We start from the raw sequence: 15,909 nt of genomic DNA, 5'->3' as shown, positions 1-15,909 counted from the left end.
ATGCTACTCAATTGAAATACGTTTGTGTTGAGTTTAGGGCCCCCCTCCCCGTTCTTATTGCCTGTGTGTGTGTGAGAGAGAGAGACTGAATACTGATTTATGTGGCCCCAGAATACAACAGTGTATGGGACAATGTCACACATCCCTCCTTTTTTTATTTTTACCCTTATCTCAGTAGGTAACCACTTTTATTAGTCTCTGCTTTATCCTTTTTCTGGTTCTTATTGCTCACACACACAAAATAGCATACTATAGATACTATTTTGCACTTTGCTTTTTTACTTATTAATATATCTTAGAAGTTACTCCACCTCAGTTCATAGAGATATTCATGTGCTTTTGTTTTATACTTGCATAGTGCTCTATTATATGTGTGTACCATGTTCCCTATGTTTGGTCATTGATTTATTTCCAGAAGTTTACATTTACAAACATGCTGTAAGAAATAACCCAGTGCATGTGTTTCTGCACTGTTGGCAATGTATCTCAGGGTGAGTTCTTAGAAATGAAATGGCTAGCTGTATATGTATGTAGATTTGTTAAGAGACTGCAAAATTCCTCTCTGTAAGAGTCCTACTGCCTGACCTGGCGGTGGCACAGTGGATAGAGCGTCGGTCTGGGATGCCGAGGTCCCAGGTTCGAGACCCCGAGGTCGACAGCTTGAGCGCGGGCTCATCTGGTTTGAGCAAAAAGCTCACCAGCTTGGACCCAAGGTCGCTGGCTCGAGCCAAAGGGTTACTCGGTCTGCTGAAGGCATGCAGTCAAGGTACATGTGAGAAAGCAATCAATGAACAACTAAGGTGTCGTAATGCGCAAGGAAAAACTAATGATTGATGCTTCTCATCTCTCCGTTCCTGTCTGTCTGTCCCTGTCTATCCCTCTCTCTGACACTCTCTCTGTGTCTGGGAAAAAAAAAAAGAGTCCTACCAGTTTGCATTCTCATTAGCGAGAAGTGAGTTCTGGCCTGACCAGGCAGTGGCGCAGTGGATAGAGTGTCGGACTGGGATGTGGAGGACCCAGGTTCGAGACCCCGAGGTCACCAGCTTTAGAGCGGGCTCATCTGGCTTGAGTAAAAAGCTCACCAGCTTGGACCCAAGGTCGCTGACTCAAGCAAGGGGCTACTCAGTCAGCTGAAAGCCCACGGTCAAGGCACATATGAAAAAGCAGTCAATGAACAACTAAGGTGTCGCAACAAAAAAATGATTGATACTTCTCATCTCTCTCCGTTCCTGCTTGTTTGTCCCTATCTATCCCTCTCTCTGACTCTCTCTGTCCCTGTAAAAAGAAAAAGTGAGTTCTGTTTTCCAAACTGAGTGAGCCTCACAAACTGAATGTGGTGTTGTACTTTCTCAGTTTTGTTAATTTTATAGATAAGAAATAGTTTTTTAAGTGGTGCATCATTGTAGTTTCAATTTGAATCTTTCTTATCATGGAATTAGGGTATTTTTAAAGTTAAATTATTTTGTGTGTGTGTGTGTTTTTTTTTAGACGAAACTGCAAAGGAAATCCGAATTGCTTGGTTGGGATTGGTGAGCATATCTGGTTAGGAGAAATAGATGAAAATAGTTTTCATAATATTGATGATCCCAATAGTGAGAGGAGAAAAAAGGTAAGCCATCATTTTTAAGTGATTTTATATGGTGTTTCTGTGGTTGGCAGGTTGGTTGGTTGGTTTTGTGCCTATGATCAGAACCATTACTAATTTCAGGTAACCTGTGCAACTTTAAGATTAGTAGTGGACTTAAGACTCTTAAACTGCTTGAATTGGAACAATTTTTTTTTTAATGGGAACAGTTCTTAATCTGCTTTAAAAGAGGTAGCTGTGTAATCCAGCAAGCCTTTCAATTATAATTCTAGTTTAAACAGGTTTTTTTAAATGGTTCTATATTTGCCTTAACGTTGCATGTTTTATTTTGAACTCTTTAAGTCTCTTTAAAGTAGGTGGTAAATCAAGGGAACACTCTTCCATAATGATATTACTTTGCTTTCTTGAGCTTGTATTTTTATATATTGTACACATGACAAGTAGTTTCACTTTTGTTTTAGTACACGTTAATATTTTTTAATCATAAAGCCTAGCATTCACAAAATTCACAAAATCGTCAGCTGCATAGATATCTTCTCTACTTAAAAAGAATGATCCTTTGTAAGTTCAAGAATCCTCAGTCTTATCTTCGGAAAAAGTTGCAACCAACTCCCCTTTTCTCCCATCTCCCTAATATGTAGGGTGAAGGGGAACTTTTCGGGAAGTTTTACTTTGTCGTTTTTCTGAATGTTAGCAGTTCAGGGAAAACAACAAATCAAAAACCTTTGTACTCATGTTCAAAACTGGTCTTTTCTCGAGTTTTCATTTTAGATATGCATGGCTGGAAAGGAGAGACTAGGTGACTAGAAGATTAGGCATGAGCTATGGTGCTGTCCTGATATTTTCACTTCTTCTTTTTTTTTTTTTTTTTACTTAGAAATTAAATTTAATGGGGTGACATTAATCAATAAGAGTACATAGATTTTGGGTGAATATTTCTATAGCATTTGAACTGTTGATTGTGTTGTGTGCCCATCCCCCAAAGTCAACTCATTTCCAACCCCGTATATTTGTCCCTCGTCATGCCCCTCCCCCTGGGCGCCCCTCTCCATCTTTTCACTTCTGTAGTCAACCCAGGTGGAGCTTTCATCAAAATGATATCTTGCTCTTCGCCAAGAGAGGCTGAAGGTGGTTATACCATGTTGGTTGAAACAGATTTAATAAATTTTTAATCTAAAATTTAAAAAATATTTCTTAAAAATGTTTTAAATTGAAAGGCAGATTGATTTTGCTAACTGTAAATTTTCTATTTTCTTAGAACTCATTTGTGGGCCTCACTAACCTTGGGGCTACTTGTTATGTCAACACATTTCTTCAAGTCTGGTTTCTCAACTTGGAGCTTCGGCAGGCCCTATACTTATGTCCAAGTACCTGTAGTGACTACATGATGGGAGACGGTATCCAGGAAGAGAAAGGTGGGTGGGGATGGTGTGGGAAGGGCTTACTTCTGAATATATTGCCAGCTACATCACTCTGAACCAACCAAATAGAGGAAATGTACTTTTGAGTGTTTCTTACATGCCAGGCATGGTTCTAGGTTTTTCATAAACATTGTCAGGATTCAACATGATTTTCTTTTCTGTATATTTATCATTTATATACAAAATGACCAATATTAAAGTGAAGGAAATACATTTGATTATTCTTATGTAGTTTACAGTTATAGCTCCTCTAAGCCAGTGGTCGGCAAACTCATTAATCAACAGAGCCAAATATCAACAGTACAATGATTGAGATTTCTTTTGAGAGCCAAGTTTTTTAAAGTTAAACTGTATAGGCAGGTACATTCCTTATTGACGTAGCGCCCACATGTGGTATTTTGTGGAAGAGCCATGCTCAAGGGGCCAAAGAGCCACATGTGGCTCGCGAGCCGCAGTTTGCCAACCAGGGCTCTAAGCAATATGCTGAGATTATAGTCCATTAATTTCTAGTGATAGATAAAAATTAGTAAGGCAGGCAAGAGTATGCTTCTGCCTAGTTTGTTGCATTGAAGTTTTTTTTTTTTTTTTTTTTTTAAAGAGACAGAGAGAGAGTCAGAGAGAGGGATAGACAGACAGGAATGGAGAGATGAGAAGCATCAGTCATTAGTTTTTTGTTGCGCGTTGCAACACCTTAGTTGTTCATTGATTGCTTTCTCATATGTGCCTTGACCGCGGGCCTTCAGCAGACCGAGTAACCTCTTGCTCGAGCCAGCGACCTTGGGTTGAAACTGGTGAGCTTTGCTCAAACCAGATGAGCCCACGCTCAAGCTGGTGACCTTGGGGTCTCGAATCTGGGTCCTCGGCATCCCAGTCCGACGCTCTATCCACTGCACCACCGCCTGGTCAGGCACATTGAAGTATTTTAATAAATATTTCACTGTAACCCCAGATAAGCTGATTTCCTGGTAGTTGATAACCTCTAAAATTAAGATTAAATTCATTAACCTTGGCAAAATCAGCCACTAATGTGCAAATTTAGGCAGAATCAGTTTTAGATTGTTCTTATTGGAATTACTTAGTTCTTTCATGCACAAGTATGTGTATTGTTATTTCTAACTTATATTTGTTTGTTTTTAGATAGTATCTCTTTGAGGTAGAACTTTCATGAAATAAACCAGATTTTTCTCTTTCTCAAGGTTCGGTGTGGGGGATGGAGGGAAGTGAGTGTCTTACGACTACATAGGTTTTGGAGCTTCAAGTTGGGAGCTATTTTTTAAAATTGATTTTAGAGAGAGAGAGGAAGGGCGAGAGAGGAAAAAAAGAAACACTGATTTGTTGTTCCACTTACACATGCATTCATTGGTTGATTCTTGTGTGTGTCCTGACCGGGGATCGAACTTGCAACCTTGGCACATCAGGCAACGCTCTAATCAACAGAGCTATCTGGCTCGGGCTCCAAGTTGGGAATTTTTGACTCTTGCTTTTATCTGTAAATCCTGTGCTGTCTTTTATATGATCTGATTTGCGCACAATGCTAATATCTTTGGCTCAGAGTGAGAAAAGGTGGGATTTGTAAGCCCCACATCTTCTCACAGCCTATAGACAGTGGTGATACTTTAGGGTCTTGGTCCTTGTCAGCTGTAATCTTTGCTTCACAGCACAATGCTTAAAAATTCGGGAGAGCCTGACCAGAGGTGGTGCAGTGGATAAAGCATCAACCTGGAAACGCTGAGGTTGCTGGTTCAAAACCCTGGGCTTGCCTGGTCAAGGCACATATGGGAATTGATGCTTCCTGCTCCTCCCCCCTTCTCTCTCTCTCTCTCTCTCTCTCTCTCTCTCTCTCTTTCTCTCTGTCCCCTCTCTATAATGAATAAATAAAATCTTAAAAAAATTCGGGAGAGTTTGTTTCCGCAAAGCTCTATTTTTATACTTCTGACTATTTAACTCTAAATTAATAGTGTATTAAACATTTAGGTTAATAGTATGTGGAAAGAATGAGCCATACAAATGGATCATTTTTTAATTGTTAGCATTATTTTGCTGAAGTATAAATATACCAATTAGAAGACAGTTAAATAAGTGAAAACTAAATTTATATTGTATAAAATGATGTACTGTGGCCAGAATTCTTTGGGTATCATGGTTTTAATGTCTATCTTCAGTAATTAAAAAAAAATTTTCAGACACATAAGTTTTAATATTTCACCAAAGTTCTTCACTTTGTTCTGTGATAAGAGCATACATTTCTGGTGTTATCTCAACAGGCACAGTGCAGTGTAGTAGAAAGGGTTTATGTTGGAAATGGTGGGGTCTGAGTTCTATTCCCATCTCAGCCACTACCTTAATTTACAGATAGGAAAGTCAGGAGAGTATGACTTGCTTTAAAGTCATACTATCATATGTCGCATCTAACAGGTAAATAAGAGAGATGGAATAGATACAGACTTACTTGAGTAGCTTTTAACAGCCTGCAAAGCCCTTGCACTCCAGGAAGTAAGATTTTTATCTTTTTTTTTGCAAATGAAATACTGATTTCCTGAAAGTCACAATTGGTAGTAAAGAGATAAACCATTAGAGTTCAACCAGGAAACAGAAACTACATAATAATTTAAACAGGGAAAGCATAGGGAATTATTAACAGGAAATTGCAAGTAATGGGGGAATTGGCTAGTAAGAATTAAACAGGACTTGACACAGTGCAGGAGTAGCAGACATGGGAGTAGCCTCTGCCCTTGGGGCCGAGTTCCAGACCTCTTTGGAGAGAGCATTGCCGAGGCTCACTAGATGCCGAAAGTGTTCTGAGATGCCTTGGTAGGAGTCTGTGCTGGAGACTGTCCACACGGAGGTGCTGGGCCTCGGAACCCCCTGTGAAGTCACCTGAGAGGGTGCTCAGGAGGTCACTCACAAGGTGGTCATTCATGAGGGAGTGCTTCACCAGACACTTTGAAGCTACCAGAGGAGGTGCTGAAAGAGCTCCTGGTCACTTGTTGGCTGCAGGAACCTGGAGTCCTGAGCAAGCGTACCCACAGGAGCCTGAACCCTCCCGTGTCCCTGCTGATAAGACCTAACTTTGCACTACTTGGCAAGGGAGACATATTTGCAGAACTCATCTCTGTTATCACTGAACTGGGTGGATTTGGAGCTGAGAATCAATAAATAAATTGATAACTGGCACAGAAGATAGTACTCACGTCTAGAGCCCTTGAGATTCATGTTTCTGATTTGCATGGCTTCCCCCCCAGCTCATTAAAATTTGCAACTCAAAAATTCTAGAATTTTTAACAGCAAAATCTTCATTCAAACTTGAATCTGTGCTTGAGATTCCTGTCACTTGCTGTTTGTGGCAAGTTCATATTAATGAGATTTTGTTGAAGTATTTGACCACCTGATATGAATGGTAAATATGGTTTCTATTACTGGAATGGATGTTTCAGTGTTTTTTGACATTTTAGAAACTATAGTCATGTTTGTGATTGTTATAATGTACATAGGTCCTCTTGCTTTTGTGGGATGTATGTGGCTGCCTTGTTACTTCCAAAAGACCTGATTGTTAATTTGTTTCTTTTGAAGTTTTAAAACTATAATAAAACACTGTGTATTTTGGCCGTAAGGGTGCTTAATTATTATATGTTCTCATGTGAAGATGAAGTACATTAAAAAAGTAGCCATTTTTAAAAAAAATAAATATTTTTTAAATAGATTATGAGCCTCAAACAATATGTGAACATCTCCAGTACTTGTTTGCCTTGTTGCAAAACAGTAATAGGCGATACATTGATCCATCAGGATTTGTTAAAGCCTTGGGCTTGGACACAGGGCAACAGCAGGTAAGAACTTTTTTTTTTTAATATAAAAAGGTACCCAAGTATTCCTTAAAATGTTTATAGAAGGAAATAAAGTGAAATGCTTCTTATTTTTTATTTAAAATTTTTTAAAATTTATGTATTGATTTTTAGAGAGAGAGGAAGGGAGAGAAACAGAGAGAGAGAAAGAAGCATTAATTTATTATCTCATTTATTCATGCCGTCATTGGTTGATTATTGTAAGTGCCCTGACCGGAGATTAAACCCACAACCTTAGCATGTCACGACAATGCTCTAATCAACTGAGCCACCTGGCCGGGGTTATCAGGGTTGTGAAATATTTGTTTGTTTTATTAGCAAGAGAGAGGAAGGGAGAGAGATGAGAAGCATCAGTTCAAAGTTGCATTACTTTAGTTCATTGCTTGCCTTGACCAGGGGTGAGGGGGGTCTCGTGGCTCAAACTGAACCACTGACCCCTTGCTTAAGCCAGCAACTTTTGGAGTCAAGCCAGTGAACATGGGATCATGTCTATGATCCCATGCTCAAGCCGGCAGTCCCACACTCAAGGTGACGGTCTCATGCTCAAGCAGGCGATCCCGCGCTCAAGCTGGAGACCTCAGGGTTTCGAACCTGGGATGTCAGCATTCCAGGTCGATGCTCTATCCACTGGGCTACCACTGGCCAGGTGTGAAATGCTTTTTTAAAGTTATTCTTTTCTATCTTAAATTAGAGTGTTTATTTACTATTCAGTTTATTATATATTTTCTTTGATCCCTTTTCTGAAGTTCATATGTGAGCACAAACTGATTCAACATAGTTCTAGTCCTTTTTTTAAAACGGTAAGTTCAAAGTACAGATAGTTTTGAGAATCTTTAACTTACCACTCTTTGTATCAGAATTGAAAACAGGATATGCCTTTTCTTTTTATTAACCCAAACTTGTGTTGTAGGATGCCCAAGAATTTTCAAAGCTCTTTATGTCTCTTTTGGAAGATACTTTGTCTAAACAAAAAAATCCAGATGTGCGGAACATTGTCCAACAGCAGTTTTGTGGGGAATATGCTTACGTCACTGTGTAAGTGTGTTTCAGCTTCTTCACGATACATTTTATTCTAAGACAGTGTTTGTATGTTACCTGATTTTCAGTTCAGTTCCAAGTTATAGCTTTAGTGGGTTATCATGGGATCTGAAATATTTATAGCAGTTCATTGCTATGGGAACATGTAAACAACTGACTGGGTAATTACAGTTGAACCCATCCAGGTGTTAGGGAATGTGTCTGGTTGAGCTTTTGCCATTTGTTTTATGACTGTGATGTGAGTGGAAGGAGGAAGACTGGAGCCAGCTAGAATACTGAGAGTAAATGTAAAAGACCTCTTAAAAATATATGGCCTCAACAATCACTTTCTGTTGTTATTTATTTTCTAAATATATAAAATAAATTTTCTTAATAACTAAAAAATAAGTATATAAACAATTTCTGTGAAAGAGAACTAAAGGAATAAGTGCTTCTATCCATATTTATAGGATGTAATACAGCAGAACTTTATTGTTTTTCCCACTTTGATCTTAATTTTATCACTCTATTTTATTATAGTTGCAATCAGTGTGGCAGAGAGTCTAAGCTCTTATCAAAGTTTTATGAACTGGAGTTAAATATCCAAGGCCACAAACAGTTAACAGATTGTATCTCGGAATTTTTAAAGGTATTCAATTTTGGTGTATATGTTGTTTCTGCTCATTAACAGTTAAATACTATTATAAATGGTTTTTTAATATAATGGATAAATTCATTATCTCAACGTTTTCTATACATGAAGTGTCTCTGTTTATTTAATATAGAAGAAACTTTGTAAATTGAAAAGTATTGAAGCAGGCTGCACTTTAAAATAATTTTTAGCTATTTCAGATTTTTTTATATGTAAAGTTATGTACCATATTTCCCCATGTATAAGACGCACCCCTTTTGAAAAATTTGGGGTCTATAAACTGGGTGCGTCTTATACAGCGGTTGTGGCATTTCAAATGCCACAGATGGAACTAAGGACGAGTAAATATATATATAGACGATGATTCATCAGACACAGATGAGGACAAGCTAATGGATGGGAGTTTTGACAGTGATGAGGAGTTGTATGAACTTTATGGTGAATAAAACTTGAGTTCAATAACTTTATGTAATACTTTTTTTTTCCTTCAAAGTTTGGGCCCTAAAATTAGGGTGAGTCTTATACATGGGGAAATACGATATGTGTAAAAACTTATGTGATTGGCAGTGGTAGAGTTTTTAAGGAAGTCTAAGCTGTTACCATAGGTTAATTTATGTTTTCATTTAATGAGAACTAGAATGTGTTGAATGTGAATAGGTTTTACATCGATGTGACCGTTCTTCAGCACTGTCTCTTGATATTTCTACTTTCCGTACATTTAGATGTACATGTACTGATATGAAAAGTGATTCCCTTTGGTTCAGAGTGGAGAAGGTGCTGAGAGGAAACCTTTGTTATCAGGGAGGAACAGACATAGCATAATAGAAGAGCTTATTAAAAAACTTTCTTGCCTGACCAAGCAGTGGCGCAGTGGATAGAGCTTCGGACTGGGATGCCAAGGACCCAGGTTCGAGATCCCGAGGTCGCCAGCTTGAGCGTGGGCTCATCTGGTTTGAGCAAAAGCTTACCAGTTTGGACCCAAGGTCACTGGCTTGAGCAAGGGGTTACCTGGTCTGCTGAAGGCCCGCGGTCAAGGCATATATGAGAAAGCAATCAATGAACAACTAAGGTGTCGCAATGCGCAATGAAAAACTAATGATTGATGCTTCTCATCTCTCCGTTTCTGTCTGTCCCTGTCTATCCCTCTCTCTGACACTCTCTCTGTCTCTGTAAAAAATAAAAATAAAAAACTTTCTTAAAATACTTTAATATGTTTTCTACCTACTACTCCTTTAGCACAACCATGAGATGCTATTAATCTCATGAATTAAATCCATTCAGCTCAATATTGATTGAGCAGTTACCATGTTTAGGCACTGTTTCAGCTGTTGGGATAACCATAGTCAGCAAAACAGAGAACATTTTTGCCCTTAAAGCAACTTACCAGTGTAATGGTGTTGGGACCAGGGAGGGTCAGTAAAATAAATATAAGTATATAGAGTATCAACTATAATCAGTGCTATGAAGAAAACTGGAGCAGGGAAGGGGGGTGGAGAACGCAGTAGGAATGAGGGCGAGGTTGGTTACAATTAGAAATAAAATGATAGAAAGTGATAGAGTGAGCCGTGCAGGAATTGGGAGAAGAGTGTTTTGGGTAGATGGGGTTCAGAGTGACTAAAGTGAACGAACAAGGGGAGAAGGACGGAAGCTGAAGTTAACTAAGGACCGATTCAGACAGGGCCTGGTAAACCTTTGTCAGAAGTTTGACTTTTGCTCCAAGTGAGGTCAGATGCCATTGGAGAGCTGTGAGCATTGGAACGATGTAACCTGTTTGCTTGTTTGTTTGTTTGTTTGTTTGTTTTTTCTGAAGCTGGAAACGGGGAGAGACAGACAGACTCCCGCATGCGCCCGACCGGGATCCACCCGGCACACCCACCAGGGGGCGATGCTCTGCCCATCTGGGGCGTCGCTCTGTCGCGACCAGAGCCACTCTAGCGCCTGGGGCAGAAGCCGAGGAGCCATCCCCAGCGCCCGGGCCATCTTTGCTCCAATGGAGCCTCGGCTGCAGGAGGGGAAGAGAGAGACAGAGAGGAAGGAGAGGGGGAGGGGTGGAGAAGCAGATGGGCGCTTCTCCTGTGTGCCCTGGCCGGGAATCGAACCCTGGACCCCTGCACGCCAGGCTGACGCTCTACCACTGAGCCAACCGGCCAGGGTGCTTGTTTGTTTTTAAAGATTTTATTTATTGATTTTTAGAAATTGTGTTGAGGGGGTGTGGGGAGAGAAGAGAAGAGGAGGGGAGTGGGTGGTCATTTTTCATTTGTGCTTTGACCCTGCCAGCCTAGAATTTCAAACTGGCGACCTTAGCATTTCTGGTCAACACTCTATCCACTGTGCCACCACAGGCCAGGTGGTGTAACCTGTTTTAACAGAATAACTCTGAGTGCTGTCTTGAGAATAGGCTGATGGTAGGGCTAGGGCAGACAGGAGTTGATGGGGGCTTGGACCAAGAGTTAGCTGAAGAGGTGTTGTGTTTTATTAAAATATAGACTATATTTTAGATACATTTTCAAAGTAGAGCTGATAAAATTTGCAGATTGGACATGGAGAGAAAGATAAGGTGTCCAAGACTACTAAGGTAGGTCTGAGCAGCTGGATGCATGGAGTTGCCATAACCAAAATGTGAAGGACTATGGGAAAGACAGGTTTGGGAGACGAACTGGGAGTTTGTACCAGGGCATGTTACATTTGAGAGGTATAGTTGAGGAGAAAAGTGGGGCTGGATACAATCACCAAGGATGAGAGAGACAGGGACCAAAGACTGAGCCCTGGGACATTCATACATTAAGAGATCAGGGAGCTAGCCCTGGCCGGTTGGTCAGTGGTAGAGCGTTGGCCTGGTGTGCAGGAGTCCCAGGTTTGATTCCCGGCCAGGGCGCACAGGAGAGGCGCCCATCTGCTTCTCCACCCCTCCCCCTCTCCTTCCTCTTTGTCTCTCTCTTCCCCTCCCGCAGCCGAGGCTCCATTAGAGCAAAGTTGGCCTAGGCACTGAGGATGGCTCTGTGGCCTCTGCCTCAGGCGCTAGAATGGCTCTGGTTGCACCAGAGCGACGCCCCCTGGTGGGCATGCCAGGTGGATCCCGGTTGGGCGCATGTGGGAGTCTGTCTGACTGCCTCCTCGTTTCCAACTTCAGAAAAATACAAAAAAAAAAAGAGAGATCAGGGAGCTAGGAGCAATTGGCAAAGGGTGCTGAGGAGGAGGGTGGCCAGTGAGTTAGAGGAAAACAGGTGAGTGTGGTATCCTGGAGCCAAGTGAATAGAATGGTAGGGCCAGTATTGTATCACTTATAGTAATTTATATCAAAAAACTGTTTTAGAAACAGAAAGGAAAAATTGAAAAAGAAGCCATCGTTAGCTGTAACATTGAATTTTCCTGTACTCTTCTTTTAGCTTTCTCTCATGAATGAGGGTTAGTAATTTTAACCGTGTATGTGTCTGTGTGTGTATAAGTTTTGTGTATATATGCAATTTGTACTTGGGTGCCCTTGTGTAGTTTGTATCTATGTTCACTGGTTTTAAATTAATTATGTTGTATCAAAAGTACTTATGATATTTCTATTTTAAAAGCCACTTCTTTACAATTCCCAAAAGTGGCATTATCGGGACAGAGGACCCAAAACAGGTATTTTAAAAATTACACATTTTGGAAAGAGGCACATCAGTTTTAAATTATTGTATCCAAATTAATGTCATGCTAAAGCAGTGCCTTTTATCTTACATGTCCTTCATTATTTAGGGTAGCTTGATTTTAAACACCCTGAATGGGAACTGTTAGTTCAAGTGGAACTATGCTTTATATCACAGATTTGATCACTTAAAAAAAAATCCATCTTCAAATGTTTTAAAAATATGTCTTATTCCTTCTCAGGAAGAAAGATTAGAAGGAGACAATCGCTATTTCTGTGAAAACTGTCAGAGCAAGCAGAACGCCACCAGGAAGATCCGACTCCTGAGCCTTCCTTGCACTCTGAACTTACAGCTCATGCGTTTTGTATTTGACAGGTAAGCATGTGCAAGTGGTAGTGTTTGTGGCTTCTTGTGGACTATTATGTACAGATTTTACCATAGATAAGATAATAAAATGCTTATAATTTGCCTGACTTGTGGCGACGCAGTGGATAAGTGTCGACCTGGAACTCTGAGGTCGCTGGTTCAAAACCCTGGGCCTGCCCGGTCAAGGCACATAGGAGAAGCAACTACACAAATGGATGCTTCCCTCTCCTCCCCCTCTACTCTCTCTCTTTCTCTCTCCCTCTCTCTCCCCTCTCCAAAATCAATTAAGTAAAAATCCTAAAAAATAAAATGCTTATATATATTTTTTTGCTTTTTTTTTGCCATTTTTAATTTTAATGGGGTGACATTGATAAAATGCTTATAATTTGAAGTGCTAAATTTGAGGATGAAAGTTATATAGGTGGAGTCATTTGGAAATGCCAATATTTTATGGTTTATCACAAAGTGAGTTTTTTTTTGTTTGTTTGTTTTTACAGGAACAGAGAGAGTGTCAGAGGTCAGAGAGAGGGATAGACAGACGGGAACAGAGAGAGATGAGAAGCATCAATCATCAGTTTTTTTTCATTGCAAGACCTTAATTGTTCACTGATTACTTTCTCATATGTGCCTTGACCACGGGCCTTCAGCAGACTGAGTAATCCCTTGCTCGAGCCAGCGACCTTGGGTCCAAGCTGGTGAGCTTTTGCTCAAACCAGATGAGCCCGCGCTCAAGCTGGCGACCTCGGGGTCTCGAACCTGGGTCCTCTGCATCCCAGTCCGATGCTCTATCTACTGCATCACCACCTGGTCAGGCTATCACAAAGTTCTTAAAGAAGCCATCTATATGAAATTGAGAACTAGAAAAAATAGAAATTCCTTATTCTTTATTCTAAGAAATTATTTTAAAGTGCAAAGGAAAAGGCAAACATTTGAGTAGGAACTGAATTGCCTTAACATTCTGTATTATTGTGTAAGAACTAGAGTAAATTTTCTATTCATTATAGTACCCCCACCCCCATGAGAATATGTCTTTTATTTTATAACTAAAATTAGGCAGTGTCTACATATAGGCATTTCCTCTATAAAAAGGTAGGAGCATCTGGGATTTTCTTTTGTGATTAAATTAAAACCTCTGGAAAAAAGTGTGTTTGGAATTGGCACTTTAAATTCATACCTTTTAGCCTGACCGGGCGGTGGCTCAGTGGATAGAGCATTGGACTGGGATACGGAAAACCCAGATTTGAGACCTCAAGCCCACCAGCTTGAGCCCAAGGTCGCTGGCTCGAGCAAGGGGTTACTTGGTCTGCTGAAGGCCCGCAGTCAAGGCACGTATGAGAAAGCAATCAATGAACAATTAAGGTGTTGCAATGAGCAACAAAAAACTAATGGTTGATGCTTCTCATTCTCCGTTCCTGTCTGTCTGTCCCTGTCTATCCCTCTCTTTGACTCTCTCTGTCTCTGTAAAAAATAAATAAATAAACAAATAAATTTATACCTTTTAAGTGATTTATTTTCCCAATTCTAAGACAGTATTTACTTATAATCATACAGGTTTTTGAGCAAGATTGTGAAATGAATTCTAACTAGTTACTGTTTAGTTTATTAAGATAATTGAAGGAGTTTGTATATTGTGTTATGATTATTTTAAATATAAATATAATTTCCTCTTGGTTAGGCAAACTGGACATAAGAAAAAGCTGAATACCTACATTGGCTTCTCAGAGATTCTGGATATGGAGCCTTATGTGGAACATAAAGGTAATATTTTTACTGAGCACTGATAATTGTAACACTCAGAGATTGTAACTTGTGATCTGCCTGTGATGAATGCAGAATAACACTGTTACGTTTCATTGGCTAATCTCTGGGAGCAGTTGCCTTTTAGGTGAGCCAAGATGTTAGTTCCATTTCCTATGAGTCAGTACATAACAAAGATTAGATGGTTCATCAATATCTGCATAATGAAGGTATAAAAGAAGAAAAAATGAAGAAGATATTTCACTGTTCTCTAGCGCACACTTGTGACCTTAGTGTCAATACTATGTCTGTAATTCCTTATAAATTGAAGAGTCTCTAAGCTGCCCCCATTCACATTTCCCCTGTCTCCTTCTCCAGGTGGGTCCTATGTGTATGAACTCAGTGCAGTCCTCATCCACAGAGGAGTGAGTGCTTACTCCGGCCACTACATTGCCCATGTGAAAGATCCACAGTCTGGTGAATGGTATAAGTTTAACGATGAGGACATCGAAAAGATGGAGGGGAAGAAATTACAACTAGGGATTGAGGAAGATCTAGGTAAAACCTTTAAGTTGTGAGTGCCCTTTTAAAATATAAATTTTTTTGTTTTTACCAGAAATATTTGTGAATAAGTCATTACGGCCCACGATTGTTAATGGCCTATCAGGGATTTCTTAATAAGCACATACAATCTCTGAACATCTTTTGTTAGCAGTGCTTGAAATTTAAAAAAAAAATAGTTTTGTTCCAGAGGTCATTTCCATAATGTCATGTTTGAAGGCAAATACTTAATTTTCAATTACTAGGTTAATTTTTGGAAAGGATGGTGAGTATTAAACTAAAAATGAACAACAGTAGATTTAACTTGTAGGATTTGTTGTCTTTTTCTCTGGGTCTGGAAATTTATTTTTGGGAAATGACTACAGCAAGGGAACTTTGTTTTAAAAACAGTGTCTGTTCCTCCCTATTAAGTATCTTATCCCACCTGCCCTGGCTGGATAACTCAGTTGTTAAGAGTATTGGCCTGTGCCTGACCAGGTGGTGGCACAGTGGATAGAGCGTTGGACTGGGATGCGGAAGGACCCAGGTTCGAGACCCCGATGTCGCCAGCTTGTGTGCAGGCTTATCTGGTTTGAGCAGAAAGCTCACCAGCTTGGACCCAAGGTCGCTGGCTCGAGCAAGGGGTTACTCGGTCTGCTGAAGGCCTGCGGTCAAGGCACATATGAGAAAGCAATCAATGAACAACTAAGGTGTCACAACGAAAAACTGATGATTGATGTTTCTCATCTCTCTTCATGTCTGTCTATCCCTATCTGACTCTCTCTCTGTCTCTGATAAAAAAAAAGAAAAAAAAAAGTATTGACCCGTGCACAAAAGTTGCCAGTTTGATCCCCGGTCAGGGCACATACAGGAACAGCTCATTGTTCCTCACTCTTTCTCTCTCTCTCTCTGTCCCCTTCCTCTCTCTCTAAAATCAATAAATCTGATGTGAATGGAGGGAAAAAAGTGCCTTATCCCACCCGTGGAGTGTGGAGCAGCACTTCTGGGGAGCAAGTTTTTGCCATCTTATAGTGATGAGGTCTGCCTTAAAAAATACTTCTTGAAATATTGTCCTGGTATGGATCCCTCACCATTCAAGTTTTCTTAGGCCAAATACACATTTATT

General features: G+C 40.1%; 1 protein-coding gene across 4 annotated transcripts in view; it reads left to right on the top strand.

The window, feature by feature from the left end:
* Nucleotides 1–15,909, top strand: part of USP48 (ubiquitin specific peptidase 48) — an 88,584-nt gene that overhangs the window by 20,228 nt on the left and 52,447 nt on the right. For all 4 annotated transcript variants that reach the window (XM_066375371.1, XM_066375369.1, XM_066375368.1 and 1 more), the window contains exons 3-10: nt 1,489–1,609; nt 2,844–3,000; nt 6,706–6,833; nt 7,759–7,883; nt 8,406–8,514; nt 12,382–12,515; nt 14,182–14,264; nt 14,622–14,801. In XM_066375371.1, the coding sequence (XP_066231468.1) occupies nt 1,489–1,609; nt 2,844–3,000; nt 6,706–6,833; nt 7,759–7,883; nt 8,406–8,514; nt 12,382–12,515; nt 14,182–14,264; nt 14,622–14,801 (1,037 nt within the window). The remainder of the gene's footprint in view (nt 1–1,488; nt 1,610–2,843; nt 3,001–6,705; nt 6,834–7,758; nt 7,884–8,405; nt 8,515–12,381; nt 12,516–14,181; nt 14,265–14,621; nt 14,802–15,909) is intronic.

Source organism: Saccopteryx leptura, chromosome 3, assembly GCF_036850995.1.
Source record: "Saccopteryx leptura isolate mSacLep1 chromosome 3, mSacLep1_pri_phased_curated, whole genome shotgun sequence".
Classification (NCBI taxonomy): Eukaryota; Metazoa; Chordata; class Mammalia; order Chiroptera; family Emballonuridae; genus Saccopteryx; species Saccopteryx leptura.
This window is presented reverse-complemented; position numbering and strand designations above follow the sequence as displayed.